The sequence below is a fragment of the Vombatus ursinus genome, unplaced genomic scaffold (genome assembly GCF_900497805.2).
Source record: "Vombatus ursinus unplaced genomic scaffold, bare-nosed wombat genome assembly UNPS02014779.1, whole genome shotgun sequence".
NCBI lineage: Eukaryota > Metazoa > Chordata > Mammalia > Diprotodontia > Vombatidae > Vombatus > Vombatus ursinus.
The window spans coordinates 42,168,522-42,190,277 of NW_020954557.1; the positions used below are offsets into that span (position 1 = coordinate 42,168,522).

A 21,756-nucleotide genomic window follows, 5' to 3' on the forward strand; every position below is an offset into this window, starting at 1 on the left:
TCAATCAATCAAAGATTTTAGATTAAAAGTAAAAAGTCTTTGAAAGCCATTGGGTGAAGTAAAATGATACCAGACTGGAAGGCTGTTCCTCTTCTCTGAAGTGGATTGTTATGTCCTCTGGATCCTACATAAAAGCATTAAGGGGAGCTTCTTGAATAACCCATGAATGAGAGAAAAAAACTTCCAGGAATCAGTAGCTGTGACTTACTCTATCACTCATGTTCTCTAAACTGGAGACCGATTACCTCTATGTATTTGTGAGACAGAGTGTCATAGACTTTTTGGGAGGGATGTTTTACATCAATTTTCTTACTCTAGTAAATATCTCTTTCTAAAAGCTACTTAAGATTTGCTAAAATATTCTCAACTGATAATCCATCTTGGGGAAAGCACACTAGTGGGGACCTGAGCCAATGGTATTAGCAAATAACTGCAGCTCCTCAGATTGGGAGTTGGGGTCCCCCTAGGATCCTGAGGTGGAGATGTAACCTTGTTCTGGGACCCAAACTTCATATAAGAGCAGGAGTTAGGGGTAGTGTGAGAGCTTATATGGACTTACCTAGAGGCCTGAGTCTTCACTTTTGGTTATCTCCCTGAGGGAAGCTCTTTATCAACTAAAGCTAATTTCCTTATTTGTTGTTTAATCAGGCCTTTGTTGTCATCCTCCCCAACCCTATCACTGCCCTGTCATGGCAAGGGGCTTGTATAGCTCAATGAACCTATCAGCTATCCTGTGCAGGGTTACCCAAGACGGACAGGTCATAGTGGAAAGTTCTGACAAAAGGTGATCCACTAGAGAAGGGAATGGCAAGCCACTTTGGTGTCTATGCTAAGAAAATCCCATGGACAGTATTAAAATGATAAAAGATATGTCATGGGAAGGTGAACCCCTCAGGTTGGAAGGTCCAATACACTACTAAGGAAGGGTGGAGGACAAGCATAAGTGGCTTCAGTACTAATGAAGCAGCTGGGATGTAGCCAAAAGAAAACTCAACTGTGGATGCATCTGGTGACAAAAGAAAAGTCCATTGCTGTAAAGGTCAATGTTGCATAGGAACCTGGAACGTATGGAAAGATCTATGAACCAAGGTAAGCTGGATGTGGTGAAACAGAAGATGGAAAGATTAAACATAGACATCTTGGGTGCCAGTGAACTTAAATGGACAGGGATGGGAGAGTTTAATTCAGATGATCACTTCATATACTACTGTGGGCAAGAATCCCTTAGAAGAAATGGAAAAGGGTGAGAAAAGCAGCACCAGGGTACAATCTTAAAAATGACAGAATGATATATATTCCAATCCAAGGCAAACAGCTCAACAGCACAGTAATACAAGTCTAAGTCACTGATGCCAAAGAGGTCCAAGTTGATCAGTTCCATGAAGACCTACAACATTTTCTAGAAATAACACTAAAAAAAGATGTCATATTCATCATAGGGGATTGGAATGCTTAACATAGGAAATCAAAAGATAATTGGAATAATAAATCTGGCCTTGGAATACAAAATGAAGCAGGGCAGAGGCTAATAGAGCTGGTCACAGCAAATACTCTTTTTCAGTAACCCAAAAGAGAACTCTGCACAAGGACATCACCAGATGGTCAGTATAGAAATCAGATTGATTATCTACTTTGCAGCCAAAGGTGGAGAAGCTCTTTACAGTTAGTTAAAACGAGGCCTGGAGCTGACTCTGGATCTGATCATGAGCTTCTTATTGCAAAATTCAGACTTAAATTGAAGAAAGTAGGGGAAACCATCAGACCATATAGGTATGAGCTAAATAACATCTCTTATGAATATGAAGTGGGGGTGAAGAATAGATTTAAGGGATTAGATCTGCTCAATATAGTACCTGAAGAACCATGGACAGAGGTTCACATTGTATGGGAAGCAGCAACAAAAAACATTCCAAAGAAAAAGAAGAGCAAAGAAAGCAAAAGGGCTATTTGACGAAGCTTTGCAAATAGTTGAGGAAAGAAGGAAAACAAAAGGGAAAGGAAAAAGGGAAAGATATACCCAAATGAATGCAGAATTCCAGAGGAAGGAGAAATAAAAAGGTTTTCTTAAGTAAGCAATGCAAAGAAATAGAAGGAAACAATAGAATGGGAAAGACAAGAGATGTCTTCAAGAAAATTAGGGATATCAAGAGAAAGTTTCATGCAAAAATGGGCATGATAAAAGACAAAAATGTAGGGACTTAACAAAAACAGAAGAAATTAAGAAGAGGTGGCAAGAATACACAAAACAACAATACAAGAAAGATCCTAACATGACAGATAACTGGGATGGTGTGGTTACTGAACTGGAGCCAGACCTCTTGGAGAATGAAGTCAAGTGGATCTTAGGAAGCATTGCTAACAATAAAGCTAGTGGAGGTGATGGAATTCCAGTTGAGCTATCCTAAATCCTAAAAGATGATACTGTGAAAGTGCTGCACTCAATATACCAGGAAATTTGGAAAACTCAACAGTGGCCACTGGACTGGAAAAGATCAGTTTACATCCCAATCCTAAGGAAGGGCAATGCCAAGAAATATTCAAATTACTGAATAGTTGCACTCATTTCACATGCCACCAAGTTTATGCTTAAAATTCTGCAAGCTAGGCTTCAGCAATATGTGAACCATGTTGTTAACCAGGCCTTAGACTAATTCATCTCCCAGCCTACCATAGGTAGACTACCTCAATGCCCTGCTTATTGTTTCCCTGTCTCCAGCCTCTTCCCTTCCAACACATAGCTACCAAAGTGACTTTTTGAAAACACAAAGCTATGTCATTTTTTCCAACCCCAAAATTTTCAGCAGCTCCTTATTGCCTCTAGAATAAAATACAACTCCTTCATCCTGGCATTTAAGGCACTCCACAATCATGTTCTTATCTATCCTTCCAGGTTTCATACTATTTCTCTTTCTCCCCACACATTTTCCATTCCAGTCAAATTTATGTATTAGCTGTCACTCATGCACAACATCCCATCTTTTGCCTTTGGGTTTATGCACAATGATTTTCTAAACTTGGGATGCTCTCCCTCCTTACCTGTACTTGCTATATGCCTCATTTTCCCTTCAAAGAACAGCTTAGGTGCTACCTTCTACACATGGCCTTTACCAATTTCCTCCTTGTTATTATCATTCTCTTCTTCCTGAAACTACTGTGTTTGTATTTTGTTTTTATTTACTTGTGAAGATGTTGTATCCCTTCTAGGACAACATAAGCTCCTTGAAGAAATGAACTGTTCACCGTGTTTTTGTATCCCCAAAGCCTAGCTCAGTGCTTTACACATAATAGGCTCTTCATAAAATATTTATTGAACTAGATTGAAATAATCCAAACAGTTACAAGAAATCAGTTTGAAAAGGAGGAAAAAAGTCAATGAATCACAGTGCTAGGATTTTTAAAACCCAATTCATATGCAAATCATTTATTACCCCACAAAGGACTTAGCTAGGAATTTCACATCAAATACTTTTTATTTCCATCATTGTCTTCAGATAAGAAGAATCTGGTCCTAATACGGCAACTGAAAGCCCTCCCTCCTTCATCAGACTGTCACCCAGCCCTATTGACCAAATTCTGCCAACATATTAAATGTGCATTTTGGAGTGATAGTTTTAACATGTGAGCAGATTTTCATTTGCCTGGGTTCATTTCAATAATCTGGCTTCCAACCCCATCATCTGAATAATGTGATGATTTTTAAATGCTAAATCTAATGTCTTTTCTTAGCCCTCATGCTACTTGATCAATGCAGCTTTTGCCCACTCCTCTCTTTTCTTGGTTTCGAAGATACCACTTTTCTTGGTTCACCTCTTTTTTGTCAGAATGTCCCTTCTCAATCTTCTTTGCTGGATCCTTCTTCTATCCACTAAATGTGAGCTCTGTGGAGAAGAGGTGTTAGGTCAGCATATTCCTTAAGTTAGCCACCAAGAGACACTTTTGGCAGGGAGAGCTTGATTACTTCTATTCTTTCTCTACTCCCTTGGTAATCCATCAGCTCCATGGCTTCAATTATCATCCTTCTGTACGTTTGGCCGTGTCATTTCCTAGCTCAAAAAACTCCAGTAGATCCCTTTTGCCTCCTACATAAAATGTAGACACTTTTGTATGTATTTTAAAGCCTTTTACAATCTGACTCCCCATGACCTTTACAGGCTTACTGTATTTTATTCTCCTTCACACGTTTACCTTGCTGTTTACTGGCCATGATATGCCACCTCCAGTCACTATGCCTTTGCACAGTGTCCCCCTGGCCTGGATTGTACCTCATTTTTACCTCTTAGAATCCCCAGCTTCATTTAAAGCTCAGCTAAAGAACTACCTCCTAGAGAAACTCTATTATAATTCCCTGAGTTGCTAGAGATCCTTATCAGGAAATTACTTTGCATATATTTTGCATCTAATTTTCTATGTACACATTGCTTCTTCCCAGTAGAACGTAAGGTCTTTACCCACTACTTCACTTTTGTCCTCCTAACCCCTAGCACTGAGCCCCTGGTTCAATGGTGGTTTCCTCTAATCATACATAATATATATTCAGGGCTATAAGGAAGCCACCTTACATGAGGGTTGAAATGGAAAGTCAAAGACATATCAAATACACATCTCTTCTAGCCCATCGTCATTTTACAAATGAAGAAACTGAGGTCCACGGTAGTGAACTGACTTGCACAAGGTCAAAGAGTTAGTAATGAACAGATTTGAGATTGGAATCCTCATCCTTCAACTGCAAGACCAGTGTTATTTCTCTTTCTTTTTCTTTTTCTGGGGATGGAACTAACAAGATTGTCCATGATTCCAGAAATGTCCATCTCAAGATTGCTGCTACATTGCCTATACCAGACCCAGGCTCATGTAGGTTAGATAAATGCCCTCTACCATGTACTTACTGGCCTCCTGCTGGGATGGGAGAACAGCAACTCTTCCCTGAGTCTTCATAGCAAGAGGAAAGGAGAGTCCTGATATAATTGGCAGATGAGAAGAGACAGGGAAACAGAGAGCAGAATCCCTTCCATTAAAGGTCCACTGAATAGATACACCTCTGGGTTTAGTGGTAAACCCTCCTGACTTACATATTTCTTGTCATTATCATGAGACCTAGGGACTAATAAAGGGATTGCTTCCACATCCTAAAGCACCTAAGTCTTTCATTGCTGACCCACAAATGGTTGGCAGTTATATAAGCTCAGTACATACTTAATGGGGTGCACTCCAATCCAACACCTACCACACTCATATTAAACAGGATCAATTTGGCTTAGACATATGTGGTGTTCATCTTGCTCAAGAATTTGTGGATGCATACTGGGGAGTATACCAAAAGACAATTCAACAATTCTCTTGTACTAAAATAGGTGAAATATTATGTCAAGTTAATATTAATTTTCCTTTCTGAATGGTAGGGATGAGCTGGCAAATATTTAACAACTGGCTTTGGGGAAGCAGGGAGAACATGTACTGAAAATTTTTTAGTTTAATCTGCATTTCTCCATCACTTTCTTAAGTCTACACAATCAATGAAACAATAAACCAAGCTCTGACTTTTGCCAATTTCCAAGTTGTAAATACTCTCACTGAAAATTAAACAATGGCTTCTCCTGAGACTCCTTCAGCTGACTCCAGCTAATTGCGGCACACCCTTGCCTGTGACCTTGTTAGTTACTCTTCTTCTTGGTGCCCATTTTCACATCTATAAAATAAAATGAATAATACTTACTAGCCCATACTACCATAAGAATTAAATAATTATAAAGTAATGAATTTATAAATGCATTTTATTATTTTAATGTTTAAAAATTTATTTTTAGTTTTCAACATTTAGTTTTATAAGATTTTGAGTTCCAAAATTTTTCCCCTTTCCTTCCCTCCCTCCTCCCCAAGACAGCATGCAATCTGATACAGGCTATACTTGTATAATCATATTAAACATATTTCTACATTAGTCATGTTGTGAAAGAAGAATCAGAACCAAAGGGAAAAACCATGAGAGAGAAGAAAAAAGAAAGAGAAAATAGTATGCTTCAATCTGCATTCAGACCGCATCAGTTCTTTCTCTGGATGTGGATAGCATTTTCCATCACAAGTCCCTTGGAATTGTCTTGGATCATTGCTGAGAAGAGCTAAGTCTGTCAAAGTTGATCCTGCAACAATGTTGCTGTTACTGTGTACAATGTTCTCCTGGTTCTGCTCACTTCACTCAGAATCAGTTCATGTAAGTTTTTCCAGGTTTTTCTGAAATCTGCCTGCTTATCATTTCTTAGAGTACAATAGTATTCCATTCCATTCATATACCACAGCTTGTTCAGCCATTCCCCAACTGATGGGCATCCCTTCAGTTTCCAGTTCTCTGCTACCACAAAAAGAGCTGCTATAAATATCTTTGTAGACGTAGAATTTATAAATTTATATAGCATGCAGATACTAATAATAGATATATTTACATATGCCCTTAAGGATAATTTATTAGTCTCTGCCTACTTTTTAAGTATTTTTGGCCCATAGACTTTTTTTATTCTTCTATATCTTTCTCCAGCTTTATTCCAATTGGCTGAGCATGGCTGGTGATGCTATCAGTGCCTTTCTCAGTTATCATTCTCTGCTCAGAGTTTTTCCTTGGCAAAATGGTTCAGGTAGTATATGTTTAGTTTTTTTGGATAAGGAATGCCTTTTTATACTGACCTTGGGAAAATGGCATATAAAAATTTCTTTCATTTTATAAGAAATTTCAAATCTATAATGGGGCTTTAGGATAGAGATTGGGTAACAAAACTACAAATCTTATTGGATTCTTTATTTTCCACCCTGGAAAACTCATCTGAAACCACTAATTAGATGTATGCCACAAAAGGAACTTAGCCAGGCTTCAAAATGTAAACTCAAATTTACAAATTTATAAATTTACTCAATTTATATAAGCTCATGTCTATTAATATGAGAGAATGAAAATGAACTATTTTATCACTAACAGGAAAATCGTATTGGTGACTGAAAAGGGAGAGGTGACGTGAAGGTTAACAATGAGACATTTGAAAACAATATGAAATAAATTTGGTTTATCATCAAATTCCACTTTACTGCTATAATAAAAGAAGGGGGTAGTGGGGAGGAGCCTAGATCATCCTCATGAGGTCTAATGTTTTATGAAGCTGTGGGTCTAAAGTGTTTAGAAGCCTCTTATGAGAGATTTTACCTAGCCTTATAATCACTAAGAACTGTAAAATGAGATGGCTGGACCAAAGGATCTAAGGTCCCTTCCAGCTCTGACATTCTACAGTTCTAAGATCACCCCAGGAGGAGGGATTTCAGGGGTCTTTGGAGATGAAAGGTAATTTTGCAGATGTGGAGTGGGAGGTTACAGATATAGAGTGGGAGGTTGTTCTGAACATAGGGGATGACAGGGAAGATGTGATACAAGGCTTGAGGTATGGAGAAGAAAAAGCTGATAAAGGGAAAGGGGAAAAAATGGTGTTTAACAACTTTAATATAAGAAGGGCAAAGCTGTTCATTTTTCCCTCCAGCCTTCCCCACTGTGGGCAGTACTGTAATTTCATTTTGCAAGCTAGAAACTTCACTCTTAAGTTTCTTCCATTTTTACTCCTCATCATATGCAGTCTGTTCCTAAATTTCACTGATTATTTGGACCATATATCCTGTACTTGGTTCTTTCCCTATTCCCCGAAGCCAGACCTTGACCCAGGACTGATGATGTCCTCTTTGGACAAACTTCTGGTATAGCCTCCAGCCCTTAGCCCTGCTTCCCTACTCATAATTCTCCATGTAGTGATCAAAGGCATCTTTTCAGCCTACTGCCTGAATCACGTCATCTCCTAAGAGTTCAAACATCATGCATAATTTGAGAGCAGAAAGAAGGGAAAAGAGGCTCTGTGGTGTCCCATGTTTCCTTTTTACTTTCCTATTTGATTTAAAATTGCAAACAAGGGTGGTCCATATCAGCGAAGGGATCTGATCTGTGGTGAAGCAGTATGCATCTTAGTGAGCCTTCAGGTTCCAATATCCATGGAAAGGCTGGTGGTCCTGCTTTCTTAAGCTATAGTAAAATACTGATTCCCCTTTGCTAACCTTAAACAAAATCGAAGAGAAACACACATAAAACAACACAAAATCCACTGAAATCACTTGTAAATAATGTAACTAAGCCTTATAAGTAGGTAGGAAAATTTTACTATGCCACAAAAATTTACTACCAGTTCACCCTCTCCTTAGGAGGTATAAAAGGCAGTAAAATGAAGGAAATCAGCATTTAAAAAATTATTTGACTGGCAGATATATTTACTTGTCCTGAAAAAGTGACTATTTACATTATAAATACTTATTTTGCTTGGCTTCATAAGTGCAAATGATGTTAAAGAAGATGCTTTACCATAAGCTTGGCTGTCACACCCTAAGGACCACAGGGCCTTTCTCTCTGACATGCAGCTGAAACCTCTTACATATGTTGTCTCCCACATTAGAATGTGAGCTCTTCTAGAACAATGTTCATTTTTGTTTGTATCCCTAGCACTTAACATTTTGCTTTGCATATAGTAAATGTTTAATATATACTATTTCTTTTCTTCGTCCATCTCCCCCCATTCCCTCCCACCCCCTATATTGTCATCCCATCTTCTGCTTCCAAGTAGGTAACTTCCATACCCCTCCCCCTATCCCACTCTTCTTCCCACTATCTCCTTCCCTGCATGGATTAACTCACTCCACTTTGGAACTCCTGGGGCTAAGTTTGACTGATGAGTGAGAACAAATTCACTTGAAGGGCTATATATTGCTGGCCCTGACTATGCTTCACATGTATCCACCAGGGGACATCTTGACTTTTGGCTTGCTACAAGGGGTGTACCCTGCTTTCCCCCTTTATTCTAGGAAGAGTGGTCACGTCAATGTTAACATTATTTTTGAAAAGGTCATAACAATTGGCTGCCCATTTCATTGACTCTTAAAACAAAAGCACTCATTTCTGACCACCTCTCCCACAGATGAGTTGTCACCTATTAAAATGTAAGGTGCTCAATGGAAGAGACCACCTGATTTTTGCTATTTGTATTCTCAGCTCCTAATACAGTGCTTGGTACAAAATAGGTACTTAATAAATGCTTTTTCATTCATTCATATCTTTTTATGCCTATTCATAAATATAGGGAGAATACAACATATTGTACCAGGAATCGGGGGACAAGGGTAAATGAGGTTGAGTGTCTTGAAAATGCTTTTAATTTAGAAAAAGATGATATCATTTCTGTGAGTCTGTGATATCCTTGATGCAGGTATTCCCTCCACTGGTACTGAGTACAATCTATTTATGCCTTTTCTTTGTGATACTGTCCACATGCTTCACTGAGGACCAGTCAGTGCTCTAGGGATCTTTCTCTGATTCTTTCACTCTTTTGTTGATCACAGTGCAACGCCTATACTGACCATTTGTTGGCTACATGAACAATCCACCTCCTTTTCCCAGTCATTTATGTTCTTGAGGGTAGCTGTGGAGTAGTAGTATGAGTGCTGGATTTGGATTCAGAAGCCCTGGGTTTGAGACAGACTCTCCTACTTCCTAGCTGTATTAGGTAGGTCATTCTCCTCTGACCCACATCTGTGACAGAGGAGGTGGGATTGGATTAAGGGTGTACTGGTAAATGTTCAATAAGTTCCTCTTTGGAAAAAATGTATGCATGAAGTAAGGAAATGAACATTTATTAATTTATGTATTTGTTAAATACATAGAAAATACCTATTACGTGCTGGGCACTGTGCTAAGCACTTTACAAATATTATCTCATTTGATCCTCACATCCACCCTGGGGGATAGGTGCTATCCCTGTTTTTCAGGTGAGGACATTGGGACTGACAGAAGTTAAATGACTTGCCCAGGGTCACACAATAAGTTTCTAAGGCCAGACTTGAGGTCAGAGTCAAACATTTTTAAATTTAATATGAATTATTAACATTAAGCCCTAATTTGTGGTGTTTTCTGATTTCTGAGGTATACACTCACACTGACAACTTAACAATTGGTTCTAGCAATCTGGTGGGTTCAGGCTGGGCCTGGAGTCAGGAAGACTGGAATTCAAATCCAGTTTCAGATACTACTTGTGTAACCTCAGGCAAGTCATTTAAATCTGTTTGCCTCAGCTTCCTCACCTGAAAAATGGGGTTAATAGTAGCCCTACCTCCCAGGGTTGTTGTGAAGATCAGATGAGATAATAATTGTAAAATCCTTAGCATAGTCCTGGGCACATGGTAAGTGCTATATATACATATTAGCTATCATCAGTATTATTATTATTATTAGTGGTAACAAGCTGGTTCAATCATACCCCTAAACTACATTATCTCCAAGGTTGCTTAGAATTGCTCCAAAGCAGATGATCCTGTTATCATTAATATCACTTGGTCAGGAGCAGATAATATTTAGTAATTTGCTTCAGACTATGTAGTGCCTTCCATATGTCTTTTCATTGTCCTTTGGGTCACCTACAATTTTGATTCTTTTGAAATGGGGATGTTTTATGATTCTCAACCATAGGGCATCATCATCAGAATACTTGCATTAAAGCATGGGCTTTGGCAGCAAAGAGAAGCTTGGGATCGTTGGAAGCACCCCTGAATAATTTCCCAGATACAATCCAGCCTGCTCTTCTCTTCCATTCTGAGTCCAATTCATTGTCTCTTTGTATATGTACAGGTAAATATAATACAAACTAGAACATGATAAATGCATAAATAAAGCTACAAAGTGGTACGAGTGAGAGGTTACTTCCAGTTGAGGATATCAGGGGAAGCTTTGCAGTAGAGATATAAGTTCTTAGAGGCTAGGGATATTATCTTTTATTTTGCCTTAATATTATGTTATCAGGGGATAGCTAGGGGGCACAATGGATAGAGTGTTGGGCCAGGAGTCAGGAAGACATCTTCCTGAGTTCAAATCTGGCCTAAGACACTTACTTAGCTGTGTGACCCTGGGCAAGTCACTGAATCCTGTTTGCCTCAGTTTCCTCATCTGTAAAATGGGTTGGGGAAGGAAGTGGCAAATGACTCTAGTGTCTCTGCCAAGAAAATCCCAAGTGGAGTTATGGAGAGTTGGATACAACTGAAAAACAACTTAACAACAATTATTGCGTGTGTGTGTGTGCGTGTGTGTGTGTGTGCACGCGGATTTTGTTTGGCTCACATAGATTACATATATCCACATAGGTCTGTCTTGATGATCTTCACAGGGAGGCAAGCACAGACATCTCCAACATCTCCTCCTCCTCCTGCTCTTCTCCACAGACTTTGATTGGGCTGGAATTAAATCTCTCTGCTCTCTTAAACTGTTAGTCTAGGAGGAATAACTAAGATTCAAGCTAAACTCCTGACTGCCGTTCTTTAATGGGGAAAGGAGAACCCCAAGCTCTCTATATCCATGGCTTGATCCCTTTCTCAATAAATACCAGTTTCACAACAAACATATATAGCAAACAGCAAAGAAACCCATTTATCCAAGTCAATACCAAAACAAATTGGAAAACAGTATACAGGGAAAATATATACCAGAAAACACAGGGTGAAGAAGTTCTTCCATTGAGAGAGAGATAATACCTCAGTTCAACAAAGAGAGAACATTTCAGATCTCACTCAGCTGGAAGTTTCCTAAAGTTTTTAGGAAAGTAAGCTGGGGATAGGGACATAATAGAGACTGCCAGTTCCTCTCCTGCCACCTTATTCCCAGGGTCTTTCCTTCCCTTCAAGGACCTGAAGAGAGGATGGAGTTGCACATCTTCTCTCTTGATGCTGGAAACCAGAAGAACTTAGGATTTCTCTCTTCCACTTTAGCCAGCTCCAAGGTGTGGAGCACTAAATAATCAATCTGCACCAATGAGGAGAGAGTCTCATAAAATTGGCCCTTCAAGCCAAGGCCTGAATCAATGTACAGAATCAACTGAATGCAGATAATTAATATAATTGATAGTAATTAGAAAGGTTTGCCTAAATAGGCCAGGGAAATAAAGGAAGATGAGAGGTTAAATAGAGTAGGATAAAAAACTGCCAAATTTAAACAATGTAAATGTAATGACAAGCTACTGACGCCATAAAATTGGTTTCTTATTTATTAAGAAAAATGTATTAAATCACATTTTCAGAATTTTTAGTATGGGAGTAGAAGGTGATACTACTAACTTAAGATTCAGGACTGGGCTTGAATCAGGCTAGACTCTTGGTAGTTTAGAATCAATATTGGAAGGAAACGAAACACTCAGACCATTCAACAGTTAACAAAAGGAGACTTACTGTTACAGCATGGCAGGAAAAGGATCTCAACAAGGGCAAGCAGTGAGGACACTTCAAGTTGATTCACCTGAGTGAACGTCCCTTTCCTGAGTTGTTCCTCTTTTTTCCCACCAGGCAAGCATCTGTGAGGGGCCTGGAGCTCCCCTTGGCTGTTTAGTACTCAGACAACCAGGAAGTGGTCAATAGCATGGGCCAACCAAGTCTCGATACCTTTTAATGAAAAAATAGACTAACTCGCATGGGGCCCAGTGTTAGGATATTGCTGCGGTCTGGAAATACTGACTAGAATCTAGAATCGCAGAAATTTGCCTGACATATTATTCCACAATGGTTCTAAAAAACTCTTACCGGATTAGAAAGATGCAGCTGCATTTTGGCTATAGAGAAGGCAGGCTGGTAAAGGTGAGAGAGTCCAAGTAACAACTAACTCGAGATTTTGGTGGTAGGGATTGAAAGGACTAGTGGGCTATGCTGAGAATGAAGAAGTGGTTGGATTGTTGGATTTGGAAAAGAGGAATGAAAAGGTAAAAGTGATTGTGATGCTCAGTATCTCAGCAACAGTTAGCATTTCTGTAAATGCTAGGCTCTTTAAGACAAACTACAGTTCAAATACAAATACATTAGTTGAAGAAAAAAGCGGTAACCGAATTAGAGATTAATTTGCTGAGGTTAGTTGGTTAAGAGTTAAGATGCAGGCATAGCAGCTTCCTCCTGTTGCAGTCAGCATCCTACCCCTCTCCCACCAGTCTTTCAAATGTGTGGCTTTGATTACAAAGACCTTGGGCCAGGGCATGGACTGCTTTCCGTTTCCATCTTTTTTACCCCAGTACCTAATTTGGCCACTGGAAATTTTTGAATGAATGAATGAATAATAGCTCCATGCAAGTCGTTACTGGGAAGATTAAATTAATTCTTACTGTAGTAATGGTGGATGAATCGTATCATCTTGTACTGGAAGGATAGCACTCACAAAAAAAATCCCAGAGGTAAAAAGATTAAGAAGCCTGGCTGAATCATAAGAGGGTACCAACTTTTAGGGTTGTTAAAGCATCGTAAGCCAACACAAACCAACTAACAGCCTTGGAGTATATTACGTCAGGGGGGTTAAGTATGTTCTGGAGGAAAAAGATGACACACAAAGTGAAAAATTAACCCAAAATACTCTTTACAGATGTATTTTATTGCTGGGGATACGAGAAACTTAGGCCTAGAAAAGTGCTGAAGGACCACAGTGCTAGTTAGTGGTAGAATAGTAATAATAAAATTTATATAGTACCTACTATGTGCCAGGCACTGTACTAAATGCTTTACAATTATTATCTCATTTGGTTTTCACAACTTTCCTGGGAGGTAGATAATATTATTCCCATTTTATAAATGAGGAAACGCAGGAAAAGAGTGGTTAAGTGACTTGCCCACAATCGCCCAGAATCACACAGCAAGTTAAGTAGAACTGAGAACAGGATCCAGTGCAGCACTCTTTCCTAAGGACCATAATGAATAAATGTATTTTTTCTTCCTTCCCTCATCGGGTGTGCATGCCCTTCGGGGTTAAGCAGCTGTGGCAAGAGAAATATACTAAGATTAATGAGAACCAAAAAAACAAGCGCTCCGTCCAAAATAATTTCATCATCCCGGCCTGTGGGTGGAGCAAGTTATTAAAGTTGGTCGACTCTCCGCTGTCTCATAACCAGGCCGCTGCATAATCCAAGGAAGGAGGACTTATTGGGAGTACACGGACGAGAGCGAAGACCTGATGCGAGGGCTTCGGAAACAGAGAAGGCAGGACCGTCTGCCCAGACGTAGCAGGGAAAGAGCCAGGAAGGACCACGTGTTGCAAGAAGCGGAAGACTCTGGAGCTGGAGGAGGCAAAGGAGCCCCGCCCCCGAAACGCGGCCTCGCGCCGCTGGCCCGCCCCCTCCCTCGCGCGCTCTCCCTCGGGGCTTGGCCAGCCAATGGGAGGGGAGGGGGCGTTGCTCGGGAGCTGCGGCTGCGGCGGCTGCCTGGGCTCCTGCGGGCGGCCGGGCCCGCCTGTTCCGCCGCCACCGTTGTGCGTGGTGCTGGGGCGACGGAGTCGCGCTTAATCCCTCCCTCCCTCCCTCCGCTGTCCCCGCCTCCCGCTACCGTCAGCCTCGGTCTCCCCTCGCGCCGGGGATCTCTGTGTCAAAGCCGCCCCCTCAGCAAGGTGAGGCCCCGTGGGGGGATCGCAGGTCGGGCGCGCCGGCCTCCGTCGCTTCCCGGGGCTAGTGTGCCGCGAGTCTTACCCAGGCGGGGCGAATGAATGAGGAGCCGGCCCTCGGTGTAGGCCGCACGGCCTGGCGGGCCGCGTCCTTCCCCGGCCCGGGCGTGCGCACATGGGGTGGCAGGCCGGGCCTGGGCCGGGGCACGTCGCCTCGCAGGCTGCCTGCCCTGTGGGAGCTGGATCTGGGGTGTGGGGGGCGGACAGGTGGAAGGGCCGAGGACCCGGCGGGGGGCCGCGGGGAAAGGAGCCGGGGAGACTGAGGGGCGATCCCTCCTGTGAACCCCGGGAGAACGGCTCTCGAGCCGGGACACAGGGTCCCAGAAGAGGGAACTTGTCCTTGTAATGAGAGCCTCAAATAAGTGACACGAGACAGCTGTGGGCCCTAGTGAGCAGCCGGTGCACGATCCCGTCTGGGGGAGAGGCAGTGCACCAATCAGACCTGGACTTGGGCAGTGACTGGCATCGATGAGACCCTTTTCAAACAAGCGAAACATAATGATGGATTGAATTTAGGGAGTAGGTTGCAGGTACTAGGATTTGGAGCTGGAAAGGACCTTAGGACACAGGTAGAATAGGGGACCTTAGTTCCTGCAGCAAAAGAGCATTCTCTTTGGGCACCAAGGGATGCATAACACATAAAGTTAGAAGGGACCAAAAGCTTATTTTTAGTATCTGACCATATATGGGGAAGGTTTAGGTGTGAAGGTCAGAGTCCATAGAATGGTGGCTCCTCAATATAATATGCTAAATAATGACGGTATAGGTAGGGACTAGCCTTATAGACTTGCTAATATTTCTTTTAATGCTTTCTTCTACTGTGTCTCACTTATTAATAGAGCCACATGTCAGGTTTGCAAATAGCCAAGCCATCACACTGGTCCAGGAGGAGAGTTGTAGCAGAGTTTTTAAATCCGACTCTAGCTATTGGTGATAAGCCTTTCTAGGACTTCCACAGGAGTAGTTGCAGTTAGAACAATCAGATCTCTTGAAAGGACTTTTTTTTTTTTTTAAGGCAGTTGGGGTTAAGTGACTTGCCCAGGGTCACACATCTAGTAAGTGTCAAGTGTTTCGTCTGCGGTCGGATTTGAACTCAGGTACTCCTGACTTCAGGGCCGGTGCTCTAGCCACTGCGCCACCTAGCTGCCCCTTGAAAGGACTTTGTTTAGTTAGCTATATGCAGTTGTCATTTTCTAAGATTATTGTATTTCCTTTTTTATTGTGCTGTTGTGATGATTCTCTAAAAGTATGTCATACATTTGGTGGAATATGTGTATGTTTTGGTGGAGGGGACAAAGAAAAAAGCCTTGATTAAATGTTACATTTTGATGTTTCAGATGCCCCCAAAAAAGGGAGGTGATGGAATTAAGCCACATCCAATCATTGGAAGGTTTGGGACTTCATTGAAAATTGGTATTGTTGGATTACCAAATGTTGGGTAGGTGAACAGTGAGCTTTACGTCTTTTATTTCCATCTTGTAAATCTTTTATGTTTTAATGTTATTCATAAATGACAACATACATAAAGTGCTTTGCAAACTTTAAAACATCATATAAATGTTAGCTATTATTATTAGCTATTATACTGTTTTCCCTTCCACATTACTGGGGTTAGGGGTGTGGAGCCTTGATCTGGAAAATCTGCCTAAAATCTTTTGGCCCTCCCTTCATACCAGAGAAGTCTGAATTATTATGGTATTAAAAGATAAAATATGTGGATATATTTTATGCATTTCTGAGTTTCTAAACTTTTTCTGTGTCATCTACTGGCCTTTGCTTGTCATTTCTGGCTTCTGCAAAACTCTCCAAAAATTCCCATTTAATTTCTCTTGCTGAGTCACTGTATATCGAAACCTTGATGGGGAAAATTGTGGTGTGGAAGGGATAACTGTGTATCACAGGCAGTATGTGTTACAATGAAGTGGCCTTGCAGCTAGAAAGACCAGGGTTCAAGTCTGGCCTCTGACATACTGAATATGTGACTATGGACAACTTATTTGAGCACTAGGAAACTTTTAGACTTCAAGTTGCTGTGAAGGTTTTAACCTACATTGGTAGATGGAATTTCCTTATCTGGGAATCCCTGATACCAGGGAAATCACAAGTGCAGTCCCTATGTCTGTTATATATCAAAACTCAGGAATTAACTAAAATTTACAGTGTTGGTAGATGCTAAGATAGACAAATGTGAGTAGCCTGTGATTTAATTAACTTTATTTTAAAAATTAAATGACTATTGTGTTTGGATTTCTGCTTTTGTTCATGGGTGCTGTCAAAACTTATTTTGGCTTGGAAAAAGTTACATTTCAGCAGTTTGAATTGCTTAAAATACTTAATGGAAACATATACACATGTATATTTAGCTATAAATTGGGAAGCTTTCAAAAATGTGTAGATATATTTTATTTTGACATAATAGTTCTGGATTTGAAATCAGGAAGACCTAGCTTCAGATCATACTTCACTTACTAGCTGTGTTTTCCTAGGTAAGTTGTTTAACCTCTCTTGCGTAAATTCTTCATCTGTAAAATGATGAATTGGACTAGATGGCTTTTAAGGTCTCTTCTTACTTACTGTGATCCTATAGACTTTCAAACTGCTCTACAAAGTATGTTCTTTAAAAACTTTTCTACACTAAAAAGTATATTTCCTAACAACAGTTAAGCAAAACTGCCTGATAATTGTACTCGTGACTGATAATAGCTGTCGTTTTCCACTTCAGTTGGTCTCTGGTTTTTAACAGGAGAAATGTATGCTTAACCTTTGATAATAGGGTTTTGTTGCATTTGGCCTGAGTTTTGTTTCTATTAGTGTTGACTTTATTTATGTTATGGTGATCATTATTGACATTGTACTTTTTATAATATTTTCTTCACTATAGAATTATAGAATCTAATTATAGAATTATAGGATTTAGACTTGAGGGAAGCTTAGAGGTTATCTAGTCCAGATGAGGAAAGTCCAGTTACCGATGAAGAAACTGAGGACCAGAGAGGTTAAATAATTTGTCCAGGGTAAACAGTTACACAGTAAACCAAAGATAGATTTCTTTCTGGTTTGTATACACTGTCCTTCCTTGCTGCTTTGCTTCCTTACCACTCACTAATTTCTCAAGCCTTTAAATCTGATTTTCAAACCTACCACTCTATGAATTTTTTTTTCTAGCAGTCATCTTTTAACTGATATGTGTGTGTATGTATGTATGTATCTACTTGTCTGTCTACTTACCTACCTACTTATCTGATAAATTGAGGTTGTCTTAGAGGGAAGGCACTAAGATTAAGGATGACTGGGAAAGGCTTCTTTTAGAAGGTGAGACTTTAGCTGAGACTTGAATTGAGTCAGGAGGTAGAGATAAGGAAGGAGAGTGTTCCAGGCATGGGGGACATGTATGAGAAACCATGGAATTCTCTTAATGCACAGTTTATTTTTTAAAAGTCTTCAGTTAACAAACATTTATTAAGCACCTACTGTGTGTTAGGCACTGTTTTTAACCCTAGCTGTACAAAGAAAGGCAAAAAACAGTTCCTGCTCTAAAGGAACTCATAGTCTAATGGGGGAGATAATAGGCAAATAGCTCTTTACAGACAAGATATAAACAGGATATTGTACATTGGAGATACATCATCAGTGGGAGGGCACTAGCATTAACGGGAAATTAGGAAAGGCGAATAGCTAGGACTTCAGGTGAGCTAGGGAAGATAGGAGATGGAAATGATCAGAGAATATTACAGGTATGGAAGACACAATGAAAATGCTCAGAGTTAATGAACAACCAGGAAGCTAGTGTCATTGGACTGGAGAGTATGAGGGAAGAGAGTAAGGGGTAAGGAGACTGGAAAGTTGAAAGGGGCCATGTTATAAAAGGCTTTGAACTCCAGAGGATTTTATATTTAATCCTGGAGGTGATAAGGAGCCACTGAAGTTTATTATTCCTTAGCTATAAAACGAGAGGGTTTGACTAGTTGACTTCTAAGGACTCATCTAGCTCTATATCTATGATCAATGATGATTCCTTGCTTTCCTTGACAGTGGTCTTTACTGGGTTGTCAAGTGAGGAATTTCTTCATGCAAATCTTTGCATGTTTCTGTGAAATCTTTATAATCATTCCTTACAGCCCAGTAATATCCATTATGTTCATATACTATAGTTTGTCTTGCCATTCTCCAGTTGTGGACATGTGTTTTGTCTTTTGTAATTGCCTAGATCTTTAGGTTTCACATTACTTTGTAAATTCCCTTTGGTCAAGAGAACAGATCTTAGAACCTGCACTTGTGAACCTAAGACAATTTGGAGCTGTATGTGGGTCAGGTAAAAGATGGCATAAATTGAATTGTGACTAAGAATTGTTTTGTGAGTTTATTGTTCATTATATCTATTTGCTGATGTATGTTGGTAGAAAATATTTCTGGGATTTTATTCATATTCACATGTATGCATCTTTTTTTTTTTTTCCGGCTAGGCAATGGGGGTAAGTAACTTGCTCAGGGTCACACAGCTAGTAAGTGTCAAGTGTCTAAGGCCGGATTTGAACTCAGGTCTTCCTGACTCCAGGACCGGTGATCTATCCACTGCACCGTCTACCTGCCCCATATGTATGCATCTTAAAGTTTCACTGCATTTTTTCTAATTAGGACTACATAATGTTTTATTGAACTAAAAACTCCCACAGAAACTAAATGTCATAGAATGACTGTATAGCAGTTAAAAGCAATCAATAGGGAAGTTCCAGGTAGGTAGGCTGTCTTGATGAAAGAAAAGCCATTTATTAACTATTTACTATGTTCAAAACACTGTGAAGCACTGGGGATACAAATAGAAAAGCACAATAGCCCTTTCTGTCATGGAGCTCACATTCTGATAGAAGAGACAATACACATAGGAGTGTTTGGCTGCAAGTCAGATAGAAAGACCAGTCATCTTTTGGATGCAGTAGCAAAGCAGTGGGCAATATATCTTCTTTAATGTCATTTCCAGTAATAAATCTGTTTCTGATGCTGAATCACTTGACAGTGCCAAGAATATTAGTGTTAAGAATTTTTTGAGAAGGTTCTTCAATAGTGGTGGCAGTTGAGGAGGTGGAGGTAGTTGTTGCAGAATCTCTTGACAGGTTGCATGCATCTCTACAAGGTTATTCCCTGGAGTAATCTTGCTATGGCACCTTGCTGGCAGTAGAGTTCATTTTTTTGGAGAGCACTGCTGCTCCTGAAATTGCTATTGATGGGCAGATGGATTGTGGTAGAGATTGGCGAACCTCTTCTTAGCAAGGGTTGCTCCTCTGGACAATAGCTGAGGGAGACTGGTTGGCAGTAGGGTTAGTAGTCTGGAGGTTAAAGCAATTTCCAGGAGCTTTTGGGTTCTGGGTCCTAGGTTCTCTCCAGGTTCTAAGGAGAGGTAGTAGGTTGGTTTGATTTGCTTGGCACATGCCACCTTTTGTTTCTGTCTTAGGATGCCTCACTGCCTCTGCTATGTTGGTTTGTTTATCCTTTCACTGGTAGTTTCTATGTAGCAGATAGCAAGATCAGCAACAAGAATGACCTTGATAGTAATCTAGTGCCCTTTGAGGCAGAGACTCCTTTATATGATTTCTTCCCATGGGTATTGTGTAGGTAGAACTGGAGGTGAAGTGGGAGATGGCTGCAAGTAGGATGGAGGGCCAGGAAGCTTTTCCCAGGAAGCCTTCCCTTCTCCCTTCCCCCTTCTCTTCCCCCTTTCCCCTTCTCTTCCTCCTTCCTCTTTCCCCCATTCTCTTCCTCCTCCCTTCCCTTTCTTCTTCCCCTTCCTCTTCCTCCTTCCTGTTTCCCTTCCCTTCCTTCTTCCCCTTCCCCTTCCTCTTTTTACCTTTCCTCTTTCTACATTCTCCCTTCCCTTTTCCCTTCATTCCCCCTCTCCCCATCTGTTTTTGACCCTCTTTTTCCATTTGATTGCTTTGGAATCTTACTTATTCTTGGCTTTAATTAACAACTCTGTGTAGAAGACTCTAAAAATCAATATCTCTAGTCTTGACATGTCTTCTGAGCTGAAGACTTGCACCACCATGTACTTTCAGAACTTCTCTATTTGGATTTTCTGCCACCAACTAAACATGTCTAACATAGAGGCTCTCTTTTTGCCTCGAGCCCCAATTCCTTCCCCTAACTTAATTATTTCTTTCCGTGATACTACCATTCATCCAGAGCACAGAATATAGAGCTGGAAGGATCCTTAGGGGTCATCTAAGTACTTATATTCCATCTAGTGGATCTACCCTGAATAAACTCATTATCCTTATGACTTGCCAGACCCAAACTCTCCTTCCCTGGACATCATTCACCTATATGTAGGGCAGAGACTATCTCATTTTAAATTTGGAATACAAGCCCTTAGCACAGTACATCGTACATAGTAAATACTGAAAGGGCTTTTTATTCATTAGTATTTCAGATGAGAAAACCAAGGCCCAGAGATGCCAAATGACTTTCCCAAGGTTGAACTCAGTGGCAGAGCATTGTTACATTTGATATTTCCCTCTTTTTCACCTTATAACTAATCAGTTACTAGGTCCTGTTGATTCTACTTCTATAAATTCTTTTGCATCTGTCCCTCTTTTCTATTTTCACTACAACTAATCTAGAACATGCCCTCATTACTCCCTGTCTGGACTGTTTTGTAATAGCTTCTTCATATACCTTCATGCCACTTCCAGAATAATCCTTTTAAAGGATAGAGCCCTGTCACTTCTCTGCTTAAAAATCTTCAGTGGTTCCTCATTTCTTCCTGAAAGCCACATCCTCTGCCTGCTATTCAAAACTCTCCATAGTTTGGTGCCATCCATCTTTTCTAGTTTTATATCTTATTACTAGCCTCCCTAGATTCTGTGCTCCAACCAAAATTGCTTTTGTCTGTCGTTGGAATGTAATGTATACCCTCAATTTCTGTGCCTTTTCTTACATATCTGACCACTAAATAACCTCAGGCTAAGAAATGTTTAAATGACTTGCCCAGGGTCACAGAGGTGCATCTAGAATGCAAGTCTTCTAGCTCCATATATATATATGTATCTGCAATAACCTCCTTCCCCCTCTTAAGCAGTAGAATTCTGTTCTTCAAAGACCGCCTCAAATGTAACTTCTGTAAAGCTTTCTGTAACTTCCTTCTACCATGGCATAGTGCATGCAGTGTTAGACATTGTCAGGAAAACCTGGATTTCTTCCTTACCTTTGACATTTCCTACCTGTGCCATCCTGAGTAAATCACTTCT

At 40.4% G+C, this 21,756-nt stretch overlaps 1 protein-coding gene across 1 annotated transcript in view; it reads left to right on the top strand.

Moving 5' to 3' along the window:
* The first annotated feature begins 14,355 nt into the window (after nt 1-14,355).
* The window catches only part of OLA1 (Obg like ATPase 1), a 256,707-nt gene continuing 249,306 nt past the window's right edge, over nt 14,356-21,756 (top strand). Inside the window, exons 1-2 of the mRNA XM_027865668.1 lie at nt 14,356-14,461; nt 15,853-15,953. Coding sequence (XP_027721469.1) covers nt 15,853-15,953 — 101 coding nt within the window. The 5' untranslated portion in view covers nt 14,356-14,461. The remainder of the gene's footprint in view (nt 14,462-15,852; nt 15,954-21,756) is intronic.